Raw genomic sequence first — 20,648 nt, 5'->3', positions numbered from 1 at the left:
GGTGGACTACAGTACGTATTTTGTTATCACACAACACAGGCTCTCCAGATTCAGTTCAAACTGTTCAGTTTAGGATAAAACACCCCACTGAGGGAAAGCTAGGGATAGGAACATGGTACCTCCTCTGCAAGGCAAAACAGGAAACAAGCCTGGGACAAGGACCCTTGAAAGACTTTTCAGCTGCTAGTGGAAAAATTCTCAAGAGAAATCAATGTACTTGCTCTCACTAATCTTACTCTGAGGCAGATGCTGGTAAGTTTATACTTAGTTCTAGCTATCTATCTGCCCTATGTATGTTGCAAGCAAGGCTCAAATTCAACTGCCATTTTATCTCTCATCGAAAGAACCACCGGATTGATCACTCCCTCAAGCAAGAGCTTATCCACTCTGAGCTGTATCTCATACTCAGAGGAAAGCTTAAGACAAAATACTGGGGAGGTGATGGTAAGTTGTCAAGGAGTACTCTCTGATGTGAAAAAATATATATGTAGCTAAAATTGTTAACTTGCTGAAACTCCAAAAATGGGCCAACCATTGTCCAACTCCATAGTGGGAGGAAAAGAAGTGCTTTTTCACTACAAGTAAAGCTAAACAGTGTGACACTCTTGGCATTCCTCATAACTGATAATCTAGTTTGTGAGCCATGATATAATTATGTAGACTGTTGTCAAACTCATCCCTCAAAGGAAGAGAATCAGGGAGGAACATATTTATTCACCTGTAGTATTCACTGTTGGGTCTCATTTCCAATTCCATGGTAAGTACGAAGTACTTTGTCTTCCCAGTTTTCTAAAATACAACCTTGTGAGATTGCCGTCTTCCATTGCTAGAGTCTATCTGAACCCACTTCATACAGCAAGATGGTCCCGTTAGTGCTATTAGTACTGCATGATGTCATTCTTCTCAACCCTCCCCATTATGTGACAAATGCCTATAAAAATCATGCTTTTTCAGTACATAAAGCATATGTCATCAGAACCCATACTGATGAACAACGACAAAAAAAAAATGGTAGGAATCAGAAACAAAGAATTATCTTAAGTGAATACCTTTAATTACCATGGAATTTTACTTTTTGAAAAATTCAAAAAGATATCTAAGGTATTATTGAAAAATATGTGACTATTTTGGGAAGAGCAAAACTATGGAGACAGCAAAAAGATCAGTGGTTGCCAGGGGTTCATAAGGAAGAAAGGGGGAGGGAGAAAAAGGCACAACATACGGGATTTTTAGGGCCATGAAACTATTCTGTATATGACACAACAACGGAGATACATGACATTATACATCTGTCTAACACTATACAATGCACAGCACCAAGAGTGAATCCCAATATAATCTATAGACTTTGGATGACAATGACGTGTCAATGTAGATTCATCAATTGTAACAAATGTGCAACTCTGGGAGGGATATTGGTAATGGAGGAGGCTGTAGTATATGGGTAATGTCTGTACCTTCCTCTCAGTTTTGCTGTGAACCTAGAGGTGTTATTAACATAAACTCATTTATTTGAAAAACAAAAAAAAAGATTCAGTGAACCAGCTATTACCATATATTAATATTGTAGCAAAATGTAGTCACCTTGAAAATTCGGGATATTTAATCATCAAAGTTACAGAATATGTGTATCACCTCCCAAGTTGAAATATGCAAAAATACATAAATCAAATAACTTTAATTGTAACTTAGGCAAGACAATAAATAATAAAATAATTATAAACAATGAATTCATATAAGATGTATTGAACCTGGACCATTCCTATAGTTAACATAAAAGAGAATTTTTATTCTAATGTTAAATCTGAAATCATTATACTTATGTTACCTAAAATTTTACTGAAATGTTAATCAGATGAAAAGGACAGAAAATAAGTGCCTGAATTGCCATAGTAACTTATGTGCAAATATCTGTTAAACATTCATTAACAGTAAAAAAAAAAAAAAGTAAACAGCATTGCAACTTAATATGGATCATGCAACTAAAACAACTACCATGTTATGCTATATCATTATATTATCTGCTATTAAATAAAATTTTAAAACCACCAAAAATTAAGTTGGGGTGTAACTGCTGTGCAGAACAGATTTTATACAGCAAGGATGAGACTGCCATCCTTAGAAAGGCCTGCTTGCAAGGCTGGCCCATGGCTGGGATCCGGGACATTGGCCTTGAGAGGGTTCCCACCATTCCCTAAGTGAAAAGAGAGGCACACTGTGCCTAAAAACTCTTCGTATAAACAATGTGACTTACTCTGAAGAGCAGCTTTACTTCTGGGAGTCTGGAAAACACTAAAAAGACTCTATATGAATATCCATGAAACTCAACATTTATAGAAAAGTGTTGATCTTCCTTGTTGATCTGCTGCTCTTCTCTATGCACCTGACAATTCTTACTCCTTCCTCATATCCAGTTTAAATGTTAATGCCCAACCCGGAAACCTATGCCTCATCTGAGATTTCTCTCCACCCCCTAACTTTTACATTCAGTAATCACTAAATCATATTAACTGTACCTCCCTTCTGTGTCTGCTTTATATTTTCACTGCCATGACAAATATAAGTTAAATCATACTTCTTAAGTTTTAATTAACTTCATTTTATGTTTATAGTTCCAGGTTAAGCATGGGTTCTTAACTGATGGCTTTCACAGGGAAAAGAAGAACCAAAACCAGAAACAATTATTACTATTTCTTACATGAAAAAAATATTTTAAGCAAAACAAATGAAAAAGGTCTAATACCAGTAAAAATACAACATTTTAAAATGAATAAACCCACCTTGCTAACTACTTCACCAGGGGCAGGTGAAAGCCTCATAATAGGTTCATACTAGTGTAAGGATTGGTAACCAGGAAACTATGGTTTGGACTACTGCAAAAGCTGCCTTGTCTCCCAGATTAACTTCTATGGATCCTCTGTATGAAGGGTCAGCAAACTATAGCCCACAGGTCAAATCAAGCCTGCCATATCGTTTGTAAAACAAAATGTTACTGGAGCACAGTCATGCCCATCTGCTTACATATTTTCTGACTGCTTTCACACTACAATGGCAGGGTTGAGTAGATGTGAAAGAGATAACACAGCCTTAAATATTTAATACTAGATCCTTTACAGACAAAGCTTGCCCATGCCTGATTTAGACCATATACAAAATGCCCTAAAACTGAAATCCCACCTTAAGACTCCCCTGCTCAATATTCTTCAATGAATCACTACAACAAACTTTAATGGCTCCCTACCCAGTAGCCATTCCTTCTTGTCTCTTGCTGGAGAAACACAATTCTATTTCAATATTTATCATTTTAATACCCCTCCCTGGCTCCAAAAAGAGAAATAATTATTCTAAGCTAATCACAGTAATTACATCTGTTTCCCAGTGACTGATTTAAAAATGAGCATATGGTGTGACCCACCTGATAAAATGTTACAGGGAGACCACTGCATCCTTCCCACTTTTCTCCTGAGTTACAAAAAACATATGAAGAAAAGCAGCCCTTCCCACCTTTAGATAGTGTCTTGTAAGAACATTGTGTTTGGAACTGGTGCTAATGAGCCAACCAGGAAAGGAGCCATAAGCACAACAGTGCCAAGAGCACCCCTGAAAGAGGGACAAAAAAGTGGATCCTGGTGGCATTACGGAACCACCAAAACAACTTGGTTCCTATTGTTTCAGCCTCTGTTCCTTAGGTCATCTATTATTTGCAGCCAAATGCATTCAACCTGAGAAATTTCCCATGGCCTAAAAAATAAGATCTCTCCATTTCTACTTTTTAGTGTGGAAGCATTAAAAAGCCTTCCACAATCTTGTCTTAGCTAAGTGTTCATCTCATTCCCAACCATTACAATTTTATGCTTTTTGCACAAGCAAAACTGAACTGCGCACACACCCTGCAAAGTTCACACATGGATCTCAGATTTTGCACTTGCTGATCCTTCTTCCAAACATGCAATCTTGTCAGCTGTTCCTTCTGCCAAGCATCATTCTTCTGCCACTCTACCTGGCATGCTTACTTGACATGTTACCCAATTTTTTAAAGCATGAATTCCTTGCTGTGGACTTGAACTGCCTTGCACATATGTAACATGGTAAGTACATTAGAAATGGTAGTTATGAGCTCACAGAGGGCATCAGACACATAGCAAGCACTGAATAAAGTAATAAATAATAAAAATGACAATAAAAATATAAAGCTTTTGAGTGTATTTCTTGACATTTGTATTTGGTAACATAACAAAAATGCTTATTGCCTAAAAGACTCTTGAGCGTTATTTGTCAATTGGTCAAGAAAGTAAATGATTGAAAATGATTTTTGACAATTCTGTTGAAAAAACACAGACATTACTTCCTAGGACAGCTCTATTTTATTATGAGAACCCTAAGGACTGAAACTACATCTATCATTGTCTACTGCAACTTGCAAAACCTAACTTATAAAGGCTCTTTCTTAAAGACGTACTAAATTAAAGGTGTCTCGTACACTTCAGATTAGCAGGTGCTTAAGTTGTCACACCTAGGGAGAATAGTACCATTTTTGCTATTGTGAAATGTTTGTGTACTTTTATTACAATTTGTTGAGCCCAAAGTAAGTCTGTTGGAATACTGACTATGGTAATCTTTTGCCTAATGGTAACAGGGTATCCTATTCTAATAAAATTACTGTTATCATGATAGTTATCTGGCAGATAGAAGAATATATATCTTGTTTTAACAAAGTAAATATATCTCATGCAGTTTCAATTTATTTGGGATGAGGTCGATAATAGTGAGACCACGTTAGTATAAAAATATGTAAGATAACTTGTGCTTCTCAACAAGGAATATCTGACTTTTGTACTCAGTATCTTCAAAAAAGAATCTTCCTATGACACTACTGCACACTGGCTACTTTTTACAGTTCTTATTGCTATTTGTTCACACCAGAAAGCTATTTTTGAATTGCCAGTATTAAAGATAATTACTTCCTTAGTGACAGGAAACACTATGTAATACCCTTGATCACTGAACAACAAGGATTTGAACTATAGGGAGCAACTCATATGCATATTTTCTTCTGCCTCTGCCACACAGAAGCAACAACACCAACTTCTATTCCTCCTCCTCAGCCTACCTTGTGTGAATATGATGAGAATGAACACCTTTCTTATGATCCACCTCCACTTTATGAATAGTAAATAGTTTTTCTTCCTTATGATTTTCTTAATAATGGTTTATTTTCTCTAGTTTTCTTTATTGTAAGAATATAGTATATGATACATATACACAACGTTTTAACTGACTGCTTAAGTTAACAGTAGGGCTTCTGCTCAGCAGTAGGCTGTTAGTAAAGTTTTGGGGGAGCCAGTAGTTACACGCAAATTTTTCACCACACAGGAAATTGGTGCCCCTAACCCCTTCAATGTTCAGGTCAACTCTAATTAATATTCATTTCCTAGACAGAAACATTTATTATAAAATATAAATAACTCATTTTAATAAGAAATCCAATTGATTATAATGTCACCACAGAGGAAACATATAACATACTAACTTTAAAACCTATTTTATTATTTATACAAAAATATCATAGAGCATTTTAGGGACCATAATTAAATGAAGACTTTTTTTAGACAATACTGTTTGTGATTATAAACTCCCTACAATTAACTTCTTACATAATTCCGAATTCTAGATTACTAAGAAACAAATTTTTAAAATATGCACACAATTTACACATTGACTTTTTAACTGCCCTTTTTGTGCTCAAAACTTCCTTACTCTTTATTTTTTTATCCATGGTAGAACGACCAAGAGTAATTCACTATCAGAAGTCTTACCTGGATTGCTGTTTTCAGAAAGATCGTCAGGTATCTTTTCTTCTTTATATTCTGAAATTTGGTGGTGAATGCTATGTATAAAAATGTAATAAGTAATATTACTATTTTAATGCTGATATGAAAACATTTACCAAATATGTGAAATTCTCAGAGTATTTCAACAAAATCAGGGCTAATATCAGAACTTTAATTAGCCCACACACTTCAAATCTGTAAGCACTGCAAACTTATTATGCTTTGATTTAAAGAATAAAAAACTAAGGTGAAGTCCTCATGAAGTGTGAGCAGCATAGTTCAGTCAACAAACTAGAGTACGCTTGACATCACAAAAAGTGTCCTGAACTTAAAAGAAGTCTTAGGCGCTATGACCAACAGCTATTTGTTCATGGAAAAGTTGCTTGTCTTAGGCTCAATGTCTTCAAAACATGACGATTTTTCTTCCTTGTGTCACTCTTAATAGACATTTTTATAAATATTTAATATTAATACTATAACATTTTTACAATGCTTGAAGAAATAGTCAAGTAATGGATTACTTTGTTCTTTAATTTAATTGCTGAAATTATTTTAGAATCCCAAATACAACCCATTCTGCATTTTTCCCTAGACTGCAATATTAAATGAAATGTTGAAGTTTCAAGAAAATGTTATTAAGTCCTAATTTTGATTATTAGTTGTCCTATTCTTTGTGGCTTGTAATTCAGGGTATCTCAGCTATTTCATAATTTGTGACAAAATTTATTAATAAATATATTATCTCATTAAATTAGATAACATAACTCTACCCCCATTACTGAGCTAATCAATCACACCAAAGGCAGAATAATCAACAAATGTCAAGACCTGCCTTGGACTGCTACTATTCCTTCTCTACCTACTCAAACTCTGAACCAGCAGATCTTCGTTAGCAAGATGCTTAATCTCCATGTTCTCTCCAAGTGATGGGGAAGGCAAAACCTTACTTTTATTTTTACTAGATTCAATGAAGGAGATTCTGGTTCATATTTTCTCATGTCTGAGACCAGTACCAACAACATATTTGCATATGACATTATACATGTTGCTCAACACTCAACTCCACTGTCATTTCATACATCACTTTACACAAATTTCTTGTTAGTGAAACTCACAATCTTAATATTAGGTCATACCTGTTTTGCTTTGACATACACTGTTTCCTCAGAGCTAGTCAGCAAATAGTCAAATGATGTTCACAGGACTGCACAGAATATGGAATGCTTCATAAATTTTCATGTCATCCTTGGGCACGGACCGTGGTAATTTTCTTTATATTCTTTCAATTTTCGTATATGTGTTGATGAAGCAAGCACAAAGCCCTATATGGACACTGATGAGTCAGGGATGAGGTTTGGCCCTGTTAAATCCAATCAACCTCCTGTATGTATGTATGTATGTATGTATGTATGTATATATGTATTGTATTAACAGAAGAGCCAAACAATTAACCTACCTTTAGCTCAGAGAATTCTGATGAATGGTTTCCCTAAGAGGTAGAATTTGAAAGAATTTAAGAAACCTCAGGTACAGGTCCAAGTAGCTTGGGAGATTTTCATTATTATGGAAAACACATCACTTGAGAGACCAGATACAAGTTAGTGACCATTACTCTGCAGAAGGATGAAATGTGACTTTCCAATACTTAAAAAAAAGGCACTAAACACAGGCAAAAGGAGCCTTGGCATACAAATTGGTAGCAAAGAAAAAAGGAAGTTCTAATGTCTTCCTACAATGATATTTGAAACTCTCTGACAGTTTAGAACAATCTCAACTATTTGCTAGAGGGAAGACAATCAGGGGCATCAAAGGATAACTTACCATAAAGACCTACGCTAAGTCTAGGCTGAGATGAGGGTTCCACATAAGGTTTGGAGTGTGGAGGAGGGCCATTTTGCTCACTATGTGTGTGGCTCTAGCTAGGAGGCCCAGCTGCCAGAGCAGGGTACTGGTGGTTTAGGAACAATGGTTGAGCATATGTGCACGAACTCAAAAAATGTGTATGTAGCCTTGAAGTCTAAATATGGATCACCATATGAAGACTGAGGGATCTGAATCTGTAAGGGCATCCTGGTTGCAAAGGTCAATCATTTCCAGACAGCAAGACCAGTGTCAAATGGAATAACAGAATAAATGAAACAATAGAATGATTGAAGTGTCCTTTCATTCCCCTCTCTCAGACTTGTAAAAAGAACTGTCTTCTTTGCATTTAGAGAACCATTTCATTTCCTGAAAAATTCAAGGAGGAGGCTATAGGAAATAGCCCCTAGAAGACACTACAACATTATCTGTCAAGTAGACATTTCAAGACCCAAATAACGAATTAGAAGGATCAAACATGTGGCATATTATCCCATGCACAAGAGTTATTCTTCAAATGAAATGGATGATGCTGATACCATCCCTAATGATAAAGGTTTCTTGAAAGTCTTGAGATGATGAATTCTGTGCCCATTACTACTTCTAACTCGTTTAGCCTTTTGTTTGATTTCTGGCTGATGAATTCGACTAATTCACTGCCATTCCAACACTACCTGAAACACACTATGAAATCTCACCTGATGTATAAGATACAAAATTTGAAATTATTTTAAACCTTGATTTAGTGTTCACTGGTCTTTTAATGTAAATACTTACGTATTAAAACCACTAGTAGTGGCATAATCCTTAACAGTCCTTCCAGAGATATCTTCAGAAAAAACATCCATACCTTCCTCAAGAAGGTGTAGTATACTTGGTGAGTTGTGATGTTCAGCAAGCATGAGGGCCGTTCTAAAATAACAAAGAGATAACCTCACCCTTGGGAACTTTAATAAAGTTATTTAAAATGCTAATTTGATATACATTGCCAGCTGAATATTTTGCCTATCAGTATAGAATTAGCCTTTTATATGTACTAACAGACACAAGCATCCTGGGTGCTCAAGCGTGCCTCTTTGTAAATTACCACCTAGGTTAAAAGGAAGGGACAAAAACGTAGCTTCTTGTCCCATTAAGGTATGACATAGTAGAAGTTGGTCATTCTCTGCTGAGATCACTTATCTAAAGTAAGCAAAGCATTGCATGAAGTATGCTCCATGTCTTCCCTATTTTGACATATTGGACTGTAATTCAGAGTCAACTAGGGGTCAGTTAAGTAAGAGCTATCTGCAGGCTTAAACAATAACATTAGTAGTAATGGTGAAAATAGTAGCCATAGTAGTTTCGGTTAATGATGTTGATGAGCATGTGCTGGGGACTAAATTCAATGTTCTATATATAATCTTACTTGTACACAACCACCCTGGAAGGGCATAGTGTTATTCTCCTTCTCATATTAGAATACACATTTGGTGGGAAGTGGTGTTCCCAAGGTCACACGCCTAGCAAGTGGGAAAGCGAGAATTTAAACCCGGTTTTATATGAATGAAAAGCTGTCTCTTCCCTTTATCATCCACTTATGACTTGTCTTCATTAAAGAAAAATTTTATCCACTTAAAGTGGTCTTTCTCCCTTTTCTCATAACAATTAAAAAGAAAAAATCAAAATACATTAGAAATGAAAAAGGAAAACAACTGATGAACTCACAGTATCTAGTTATAGCAATTAATAATCCTTTACAGATCACCTAACATCAATATTTTTCAAAGAAAGCACTTAAGGCAAAAGAGTGGTCCCAAAGAAAAAATGATTTTCAACTTCTATTTATGTTTCATATAGCATTTTTGAAGGAAAACTCTATAAGAAGAAGTTAAAAAAATACTATAAAAGTATTAAGAAGGTCAATATTGAGTCATAAAGTGATCTAAAAGTTAAAATCCACACTTCAATAAAACTAATATGGAACCTCTTTAGGTGATATAAGATCACATGATCAAAAACATCAGATTACAAATAACAAATATCAGTCAGTATCATAAGAGATGATGAATCCCACTGCATATTGTTCTTTAGCTTCCAGAGTCCAAATAATTGCTTTTCTACCTAAGTGATGATTTGTGTTGATATTTGTCACTCTATCCTCTCAACAATTATGTTAATCTTCTCATTCATTTAATAATTCTGACTTCAGTGACTCTTACTACCCTAAAATAACATTCACATTTAAAAAAAAAGCACTAAATACTATACCTGTTCATTTTATCTACTGCATTTATATCTGCATTCTTCTGTATCAAAAATTCTACCATTTCCTCTTTAGTTCCACTTACAGCAAGTAGAAGTGGAGTGAGGTGATCCTGTAATACAGAAAAATCAATTTATCATTCAAAAAATTTCATATTTCTCAACTGAACTGAACATTTGATGTAAGAGCCTATGAACTTAAATGTATCATACAGAAAGTAAATGAAAGGTAGTTTCATCCACTCACCCATCTGTTCTGCTGCTTCCCTTAGAAACTCCCCTCCTCTGCCTCTCCAGGCTAACTCCTGCCATCTCCAAAACTCATTTCAAACGTTTCCAGGTTCTAAGAATCTTTGTTTCTATCACAACATTTACCATGATATGCTGTACTTAATTTATTGTTTTCCATCTAAACCAAGAGCTTCTTGGGGGCAGGGGCTGTATCTTTTATCTCCATATTCCCAAACCCTAAGATGTAGTAATAAATGCTTCAAGGATTTTTATTGAATTAATATCAATTATTGTACCTACAGCAACGTTTTTTAAATGATATTCCAAAGAGTATTTAGATACCATAAGTTAAACACTGTACCCCAAAAGGAAGATTCCATGACCATCCAGGCTAGAGAAGTAGTGCAAAACTGTGCATCGTATGTCCAGTATTAAAGAAATCTCTCAAGCTTTGCCTGATCTCTATTTGACAAGTATTATTATTATTTAGTTTTTTTGGTAAACAACATGTGAAGAATTAAATCTTTAGAGATACAGTTTTAACAACTTTCCAGTGAATGTGGAGGTTTCCTCCAGGTGATACAAACTCATGTGATTCTCTTCTAACAGTAGCGTAGGACCCCAGGGTACCAATGTCAGGTACTCCTTCTCCAAGGGGTCACTAAGGAAATGGGCTCTGAATAAAAGAGAGAGGTTTCAAATGAATTTCAACTCATTATTTCATGGTCCATGTTGTTTCTCCTGTGACAAGGTGACAGATTTTTATCTTAGTTATTAGAAGGCTCACTATGATTTTTTTCCTCAATTATCCTGATGATCCTGGGATGCTAATGCCTATCTGCTTTATTTTAATCCACTTGTATTCTGATTTCTATTTTAATTGGTACTCGAGTTGGTTTTTACTTCATGCAAAATATAAATCAGAAATAAAAATATAATGGCTTATCAATTAGAGTTCTAATACTGATCTATATGGATTATTGCTAGCACAATGGAAGCCACTAAATCATTTGCATTTTATAGAGTTTATGCTGAGGAGAAAGATATAATGCTGTCTTCATTACACACAGCCTAGCCAACTATAACCATGGGTAAAGTTCCCTCGTGGTCTAGTGGTTAGGATTCAGTGTTCTCACCATGTGTAACCTAAAAAGCTTATAGGTATTCCAATAGGATGATGATTTTTTATGGTATATATAATAAAAACTTGATTTTTTAAAAAAAATTTCTATATTCTAAAATTCAACCATATTACTAATGGATAAATGTATATTATAATATAGATGACATACATTCTAAACAAGTATAAACTGTCTTGAAAACCTTGAAATTATTTCAAAAAATACTAAAAAACAAGCTTTGTCCTCTCAACTGCTTAGGTAGGCAAGTAGATGTCCTGAGCCTGTGAAATATCTAGATAGGCACAGTAGCAAACTGGAGAACATACACCTTGTATAAAGGGGGAAGATTCTGCACAGCACAGCAAACATATGAGCTCAAGGGACAATAGGCTTGACTCTTTAGGGAAGCCTGAAACCCAGGTTCCTGCATGTCTCCCAAATTTTACATGCGGACTCAACTTATCGAGGCAAAGTAAATCTACTTATGGGCTGCATTTTGACTATAGTCTCATGTTCTAAAATTCACTAATGATGTTTCCAAATAGTCATGTATAAAGCAAGTACTTGCATGTGAAATCTTTGTTTTCTTTAGTGTCATAGGTTTTACCAAAATATCAAGCCCCAATATGGAATAAAAATTGCTATTAAGATTTATAATACCCACAACAAGAATTTTTCAAACATCTATTCGTTTACTATCTACTTGTGTTTATTTTTCCCAGATTGTTACCCAAATGGTTAACTAGTTCACAGACTGCTAAAACTAAATTATTAAAAGAATTCCTCTCTGTGTTCTTGGAAACTTCATGCTTTTAAGTGTTTAAAACTGCCATCCTCATTACGTCAAAGCTGTATGAACTTAACAGACATACAGAGATAGTCCATAATACAGCTGTACCTGAATAAAAGATTCAAGATTTGCTACTGTGCTAATTGAGAACGCCTTGCTTGTAGTAAACATTAGTTGAACTAATCCCCTGAATGATAACAAAGAAATGTGAAATCCTGAAAGGGCCCGTTACTACTTATTGAAAGACTGTCCATAAGCAGATTTCTAAAGACCCTCTGACTGGCAGTGAATGATTGCTAAACAGCAGGAAACGGGTGTTATTCCATAAGCTGATAGATGTTGCCAATAATATTCTTTGGAACTGCTCAACCACAGAGCTGGAGAGAGGCAGATAAAGTCAGGCTAATATTATTAGAAAGGAGAGATTTGAAGGAAGTAGCATCTATCAAACTCCAATTCTTCTGGAGATTTCTTATGTTTTTGAAACATGGGAATTTCTATATTATATTTGTTTATTCAGTGGTTCTTAAATAGGAATGCATCAGAATCTCAAGAAAAGTATTTTTATTGGCTAGAGAGAGGATCTGACTATGTTGCACAGGTGGACTCAAACTCCTGGGCTCAAGTGATCCTCCTGCCTCAACCCTCCAGACTAGCTGGGACAACAAGCACACGCTTCTGCACTCAGCTTTGAGGAAATGTTTCAATACACATATCCAGGCCTTCTTAGATTTACTAAATTAAAATCTGCAGGGCTGAGCCTAGACTTCTAGATTGTTAAAAAATTTTCCCCGGTCACTGTGACACGGCTCTAGCTGAGCACTAGCAGAGCAGGCAGTCACTTCAGTGTCCTGTCTCTCTCACATGGCCAAGGCCCTTTATCACTTGGAGATCTGGCCCAAAACAGGAAATAGTGAGAGATGGAGTCATTTGCTGAAAACTCCATTTAGTCTTGCTGCACAGGGTTTGAACAGGGACTAAGAAACTCAAAATGCAACTTGATTTTGCTATTTATAAGTTTTGTACCTTCCACCTTCCCAACAAGAAATTCTAGTAGAGTCTTGTCGAAGTGGCTGTTTCTGCAAGAGGAGGATAAGTGGCTGTTTGGGCAAGAGCAGGATATTCTTCCCTCTTCTCAAGTCTTTCCCACATCCTCACCACCTATTCACTGCCAATCTGCTTTCCTCAGAGTCCTCCTGACACTGATTTCTGGGCAAGTTTACAACTCCCTAACACTCTTCCCCAAACTAAGAATTACTTTCCGTAAAACTGAAGAGCACTTTGTCTAAACATAGAAACCAAGAACAAACAGACAAGTAAACACACAAAAAACTCTTCATTGTATTTTCCGCAAATTACCTAATTTCCAAATTTCCTGCATATTTCTGACTGTTCTCTCTTTCCCTTTCCATTTCTCTCTCTTACGACTTGCCAATTAGAGATAAGTCACTTTGATATAAATTGCATTTCTAAGGAACCTGTCAGCCGCAGCCTGACTTCCATTTACTATATAATGCTTTAGTTTTCAGGTATAAGATAAAGCGTATTTGCAGGGCAAATTTGGCTCCCCTGGGTTGTTTTATACTAAATAGAAAAAACAAACAAACAAACAAAAAAAAAACAACACTTGTTTGAAAAAAAAGTTAACAAGTTTTCCTTTAACAAATGCAGGGTTTTCACAAATATTAACCATGAATGTAGAAAAGAAAACTGCATCTTCTAATGCTTCTTTAAATGTATAAACATTTTAAGTAAAATTTTAAGACAATTAAGGTATTTCAAAATATTTTCATTCACGGAACGTTTGAGCTTCCAAATATGGAAAATTGACAGTTACATATGTCAGCGTTTGATATTTTTCAAATACAGTTCATTGATCTCTACCTTGTTTATGGCTTCTTTATTTGCGCCATGTGAAAGGAGCTTTGCTGCGATCGATGGGTTGTTGCCATAGACAGCATAGTGAAGAGCTGTGTTGCCATACACGTCACTGTGATTCAGATCGGCACCATGTTCTAACAGGATGGTGGCACACTCCTCTTCCAGGCATTGTACCGCCTATCAGTATCAGATCAAGAAATAGATCATAAATTCTAAGAGTTCAAAAGAAACATTCCAAAGATTCCACCGACTAGTTACATTTAAATGAAACAAATTTGTTTTTATTGTGTATATTGAAATGAAATCCGTCTCATGCTGCAATAGGTGGCTGCTATATACCTTAATCAGAGCTGTCCTTTTTTCACTGTCGGGGACATTGAGCTTGCATTTTCTGTCCACCAGGACAGTAACTACTTCTGGATGGCCACTGGCACAGGCCAAATGGAGAGCAGTCCTATGAAAGTGAGAGAGATTTTTAGGAAATTGTAGTGCACTACCTTAAAATATACAATGATTCATGTAATTATAAATATTAAACAGCATGTTTTCTTCTACCTTTAAAGCAAATATTTAATTTTCTTGTGAAGAAAGTACAATATTTATTAGCTGCTATTCCTCACTAGATTAATAAAAGAGCAGCCTATTTTAATAGAAAGAGATTGGCTTTTGGTATCAGTTCAACTTGGATTTGCATCCTACTTTAAGCTCTATCAACTATGAGCTATTGACCAGGCATGGTGGCTCATGCCTGTAATCCTAGCACTCTGGGAGGCCAAGGCAGGTGGATCATTTGAGCTCAGGAGTTTGAGATCAGCTTGAGCAAGAGCGAGACCCTGTCTCTACTAAAAATAGAAAGAAATTAGCTGGACAACTAAAAATATACAGAAAAAATTAGCTGGGCATGGTGGCACATGCCTGTAATCCCAGCTACTCAGGAGGCTGAGGCAGAAGGATTGCTTGAGGCCAGGAGTTTGAGGTTGCTGTGAGCTAGGCTGATGCCATGGCACTGGAGCCTGGGCAACAGAGTGAGACTCTGCCTCAAAAAAAAAAAAAAAAAACTTATTATCTATCACTTAGCCCTTCTGTGCCTCAATTTCCTCTTCAATAAAATAGGCAAAAAGAAAAAAATAGTAGCTATCTCATAGGACATCACTGTGATGCTCAAATGAGAATCTGTACGAAGTATGTGGAACAGTTCCTAATGCAAATAACAGCTCAATAACTGTTACATAATGTAATTATTACTACTGCTTAACAAAGATAACATTTTAATTAAGCAAAATAATGCTATTATGCCTACATTGTGATTTATTTAAAGACTAGAGATAACATTGTATTTCAGTGCTGCTAGGGTGCTCATTTTCTCACATTTTAACATCACTGATACTGGAACAGCACCTCTTATTCATAATTTATTTCAACTACAATGGGCAGCATAGAAAAATTATCTCATTGGTAAGCAAAATAACGGGACATCACAAAATCAATGCTGCGTTACATTATGGGAAATAGGACATATACAGTAGGTCTATGGAAGTTCTAGTTATATCACTGGCATTTATGTAAGTTTCAGTTCTTAAAAGTACTATGGAAAAGAAGGTTGAAATAACAAAATTTTTAAAACCAAATAATTCTTACTTTGATTTTCAAATAACTTCAGAGCAAAAGAAACTCAGGACTAGAATGAATAGGTATGCCCCATTTGTTCAATATATAGATTTATACACTGTGTGAGAATCAGATATTTTGAACGTTTAATGTTAATAATTAATACTGTTACAAATTTTAAAAGGGCAGTTAAAGTCATCTTTTACAATTGTCTACCTTCAGAAATGCTTTTGTTTGAAAGGAGTGAGCAATGACTTTAACTGAAATTAAGTCCTAATCCTCCAATTTTAAATTTCTCAAATTGCTCAGGCTGGTCAGGTAAATAGTTTTAAGGATGGATGTGTCCTGAAAGTTAGTAGAATACGTCTGCTACATAACAGGTCTTCATAGTATGTTTGATGAATAAATGCATTGAGAAAACAGAGTACAAGAGTTAAATATTTTGAAAGAAAACCCCTATAAAGTAATACCTTTGTAATAGTAACATTTATATTTCCTATTTTTCATTTTCATAATGATACACCTAAATTATAATGATTCATCTAAAATTTTTGCATGTAAGTAATAAATTATATAACAAAACAGATGCACATTAAAAAACTGTGTATGTAATAAAATCTTCAAGCACAGATGAAAAGATTCCCTTTACTTCTGAAGGGATAAAAGTTGGTGGAATATTCCAATCCACAAAATAATTTTAAAATAAATTCATAGAAATTAAGAAATTACTTCTATCTGTGCAAGATTCATATAACTGCTCTTCCCAGGGATTATATCCTTAATGACAAACTTTTACTAGAACTTTTAAATTGTACATGCTAATTGCCCAGAAATAACAAATTTTACCACATTGTGTACATATTTTAAGCTAACATGAGACCACAGTGTGTTTGTGTATATGTATAATAATCAAATTGACTTTTATTCTTACTTGATATACCTAAATACTCTTTACATGTCAGCACACATATGTACCTATGCCACCTTCTATGGTGACATATTATTCCATCTATGGACACAATCTAATTGATTTATAAAGCCATCATGTGCATTCCTCTTAAAACCGTATTATTTTAAGTGCTGAGAAAAACAAATTGTATGATCTCTATTTCTTGAGGATATTTTACTGTAATGCAATTGATGGGTAAAGGGCATATACAATTTTTAAGTGTGTAGTTCCAGTTGCCTCCTTAGTGCAGTAGGCAGGCAGCACATCAGTCTCATTTGTATGTAGTTACCACCAAGTTGTCTATTTGAAAAGAAATCAGCAACATAAACTGTAAGCACCAGTATAAGTATTTTCCATGTTTAATATTAGTATTTAATGTCTTCATTCTTACAAACTTCGAGGATAGATTAACAGTATCTCATTTCTCTTTTAACTTAAAATCCTTCTCTTAGCAGGGACACTTAATATTTTTTCTTATGTTTGTAGGTCACTTGTAGATCTGTAAAAAAAAGTACTTTGCCCAATTTTAAATTAGACGTCAGTTTTTATCTTGTTTGATTTGTCACCATCATCAAGTTTTAAATTCTTTCATACAGTTGGGTGTTTCTAGATTTTCTATTCTATTCCATTCATTTATCTATCTCTTCAACTGCTAATAAATGATTAATTTGTGGAAATTCATAGCATATTTGGATGCCTAGAAGAGCAAGTCTTACTCCATTACAAAATTTTTCTTCATGTCATCACAATAGTAAAAGCAAGACAGCATGTGTTAACTAAAAAATTTAGAAACCTTATAACATTTATTTAGCTCATGTAAAATTGATAAAATAGAAAGAGCTCATATTTTCAGAAAAATGAGTCTTCCTATTGAAGACTATGGTACCATACAGCCACTTCAAATTTTCCTTCTAAGTTCCCTGAGTAAAGAACACATTTTCATAGGTGTACAGTGACATGAAATGGATATTGAACTTCTTGCTAAGATGTTGTAGCACAGAATTATTTATAGTATACTTATTATTCCTCTCACTATGTACCTTCCCATAAGGTATATAATATAATGATTTAAAATGTGTACATTAACAATAAAACACCGTGTATACTTGTGCTAGTTAAGTAACTAAACTTGGCAAGAAGCTGTCCTAGAAGGGGAATCATGAGTGGATGGGGAAGCAGCTGAAGTCCTGTTTTTGTGCTGCTGCCCATGAAGCTGGCCTTGGCGCTGGACCCCTCCCAGGTGCCACGTCCCAGGTGCTGCGGAGCCCGCAGGGAGGACAGCCGGGCTCCCTCACCGCCAGTTCCCCGGGCTCCTGCCAGTCTGGGAAAGGCATCTCCCCCACACCCACCTGGCCCCCAACCCGGGATGGCCGTGCCCATTACCTCTTCTTTCTATCTCTGGCATCCAAGACCTTTTTCTTCAGCGAAAGGATCTGCTCCACTTTCGCGACGTCACCGGCGCTGGCAGCTTGGTGGATTTGGCCGAGATCTTTCTTCCGGATGTGGTACCGTGGCTGCAGGAAGGCGCTGTCACCAGCCTCGCCTTCCAGGCCCACTCTGGTCTGGCCACAGCGGCTGGAGGGGCTGAAGGGCGGCCCGCCCTTGTCTGCCCCAAAGCAGAAGATCTTCCTCATGGTGGCGGCTGCCGGCTTCGGGGGAACCTCAGCCCACCCTCACCCCCCACCCCACCCCAGCCCACCCCCTGCCTATTCCCCGCCTCGGGAGTCCAGTGCAGTGAAGACAACCCGATATGACCACGACCTCCAGCAAGGGAAATCCTGGTCTCCAACTTCTGACAGCTGTAAACGGCCAGGCAGCGCCAAGCACAGCCAAGCGACCACAGGCCCCGCCAGAACCGTTAAAGCAACTGCTCACGTGCGCATGAGAATGAGCCGTTACTGCGCATGCGCACAACTGCCAGCGGGAAACCGCCCCCCTCCCCCTCCCCCCCTTGGTGACACACTCCAGAACGCGCCACTCAGGGCTGTTCTGTCCCTGCTGCCGCGTGGCCTGCATGTGTGGCTGCAACTCGGGCCCCTATGTGGGCTGGCGGAGCTCACCCCGGGGCTGCCTCAGGCTCTCTGAGGGTGGCACCCCTGGGCCTGTGGGTTCCCAGCCAGGTGAACTCTCTGCTGACCATGCCTATAAAATTATAGACTCTAAATAAAGCTGTCTATTTTTCCAAATCTTTCTATCAGAAAATGTGTTTTTGTTTTGAATACCTAAAGCTGGTGCAGACAATTACTTTTCAGTATGAGTGGTGGGAAAAGAGGCTGTCAGTGGAGAAGTAGAATAAAATATGATCCTCCAAGATTTGGAACAATAGACAGCTTTCCCATTGTTGGGTGATGGCATTTGGGCCTGGGTCTGGTTAAAGTCCCTGACCTGGTGTTTGTCATATAGGAAGGGTCACAGGGAACTGACAGGGGTAGACTCCTGTGGCCTTTTGGTGTCTCTCTGCTGACCATGGCTATAAAATTGTAGACTCTAAATAAGATACGCACATCTCATTGATACCTTGAAGCTGAAAAAAAAAAAAAAATCAGTCAAGACCCAGAGATTGCCTGGCCACAAAATATCTCAAAGCAAGCTTGGGCTCTTATTTCTGGAACTTTCTTCTTCCCCTTTTACAATTCCTCCTCTTAATTATTCCCTTAGCTAACCTCTTCTTTTTACAAAATCCTTAGCTATTCTGTCAGACTGCTTATCAAAAACATAAACCCTCTTGAAAACCAGATTTTTTTTAAGAAATATTTTTGCCATTCATACTTTTTTTAAAAGTAAAATGTAAAATTCCTATAAAGACACCCTCCCTATACTAAAGGAAATGGTGACATTATCTTCAACGACAAAGAATGAGTCCAAGAAACTACTGTCAGACCTTGTTAGAAGAACTCATAAGAGTTCTAAACTGATAAGTTTTCAGCCTTCTCACATATTTCAGTCACATTTTCACAGTTAACTGTTGTTTGTACAATCCAGTATATTGATAACTGAATCAAACTGCCTTACTGAAAATTGGGTGCACAGACTTTATAAGATGGCCTACTAAAAAAAATCTTAACCTTATGCCATTTTGTCAGAAAAAATGATTTAGATCCAACTGGTTTTTATAAACTGGTGAGTTTATGTGTTTTACTATCTCATGACTAAAATTCTAAAATGAAAACTTTAAGACCTTTTTTATGTGTACATATATATATATATATACACACAATACATATATTTAGATATATTGATGCATATATACATGCATTATGTCATATGTAATGCCTACATAATAAAATCAGGTGTAGTCAGCAAGAAATCCCTTCAAAAGTTCTATTTTGGCTGGGCGTGGTGGTTCACGCCTGTAATCCTAGCACTCTGCGAGGCCGAGATGGGCGAATTGTTTGAGCTCAGGAGTTCGAGACCAGCCTGAGCAAGAGGGAGACCCCGTCTCTACTAAAAATTGAAAAAAATTATATGGACAGCTAAAAAATATATATAGAAAAATTAGCCGGGCATGGTGGGGCATGCCTGTAGTCCCAGCTACTCGGGAGGCTGAGGCAGGAGGATTGCATAAGCCCAGGAGTTTGAGGTTGCTGTGAGCTAGGCTGATGCCACGGCACTCTAGCCCAGGCAACAGAGCGAGACTCTGTCTCAAAAAAAAAAAAAAAAGTTCTATTTTGATTGGTTTAAATAAATGAGCACTCAAAATATTTAGTAATTGAATCAAATTATTTTTAGTTCAAAGGACAAGAAAAGCTTTGATAAATTAATTGTTTTAAAAATTAATGATAAAATGAAATTAGAAATGTCTTCAAAGTTGTCAACATACTTTCTTGCCTCGGTTTACTGGCTTACCAGTGAAGGTTTTTACATCCATGTAACTTTCTGTACTGTTTTCAAAGTCTTTTGATTATCAGTTTGGTTAAATGAATGACTACTATTTTACAGTGTTCTGTGATTTTGTATTGGTCAAATGTTTTCAGCCCTTTAACATCTTTGACAAACCTCTCCCAAATTGAATTCTAACTTAAGCATCTTTAACCTAGAATTAATTATGAAAATTTCCAGTTGGGTCCCTGGAGAGTTTCAAAATACATATCTCCCATCTTAAAAGGATATTAAATGATTAGGTGTATTTGGTA

The 20,648-nt window shown here is 36.4% G+C and overlaps 1 protein-coding gene, 1 long non-coding RNA gene and 1 other non-coding gene across 3 annotated transcripts in view; all 3 read right to left on the bottom strand.

Moving 5' to 3' along the window:
- The window catches only part of LOC123626722 (ankyrin repeat domain-containing protein 26-like), a gene marked incomplete at its 5' end in the record, with an annotated part of 65,446 nt that overhangs the window by 38,550 nt on the left and 6,248 nt on the right, over nt 1–20,648 (bottom strand). The window contains 2 exons of the mRNA XM_045535956.1: nt 14,298–14,412; nt 17,899–18,029. Of these exons, the coding sequence (XP_045391912.1) occupies nt 14,298–14,412; nt 17,899–18,029 (246 nt within the window). The remainder of the gene's footprint in view (nt 1–14,297; nt 14,413–17,898; nt 18,030–20,648) is intronic.
- On the bottom strand, nt 2,276–9,982 carry LOC123626585. The gene is made up of 3 exons (XR_006730919.1): nt 9,942–9,982; nt 5,817–5,887; nt 2,276–2,292 (listed from the first exon to the last, which is right to left on the bottom strand). It is a non-coding gene; the product is annotated as an uncharacterized LOC123626585 (long non-coding RNA).
- On the bottom strand, nt 7,041–7,147 carry LOC123626750. Its single transcript, XR_006730991.1, has one exon. It is a non-coding gene; the product is annotated as a U6 spliceosomal RNA (small nuclear RNA).

The sequence above is a fragment of the Lemur catta genome, chromosome 22, assembly GCF_020740605.2.
Source record: "Lemur catta isolate mLemCat1 chromosome 22, mLemCat1.pri, whole genome shotgun sequence".
Lineage (NCBI taxonomy): Eukaryota > Metazoa > Chordata > Mammalia > Primates > Lemuridae > Lemur > Lemur catta.
This window is presented reverse-complemented; position numbering and strand designations above follow the sequence as displayed.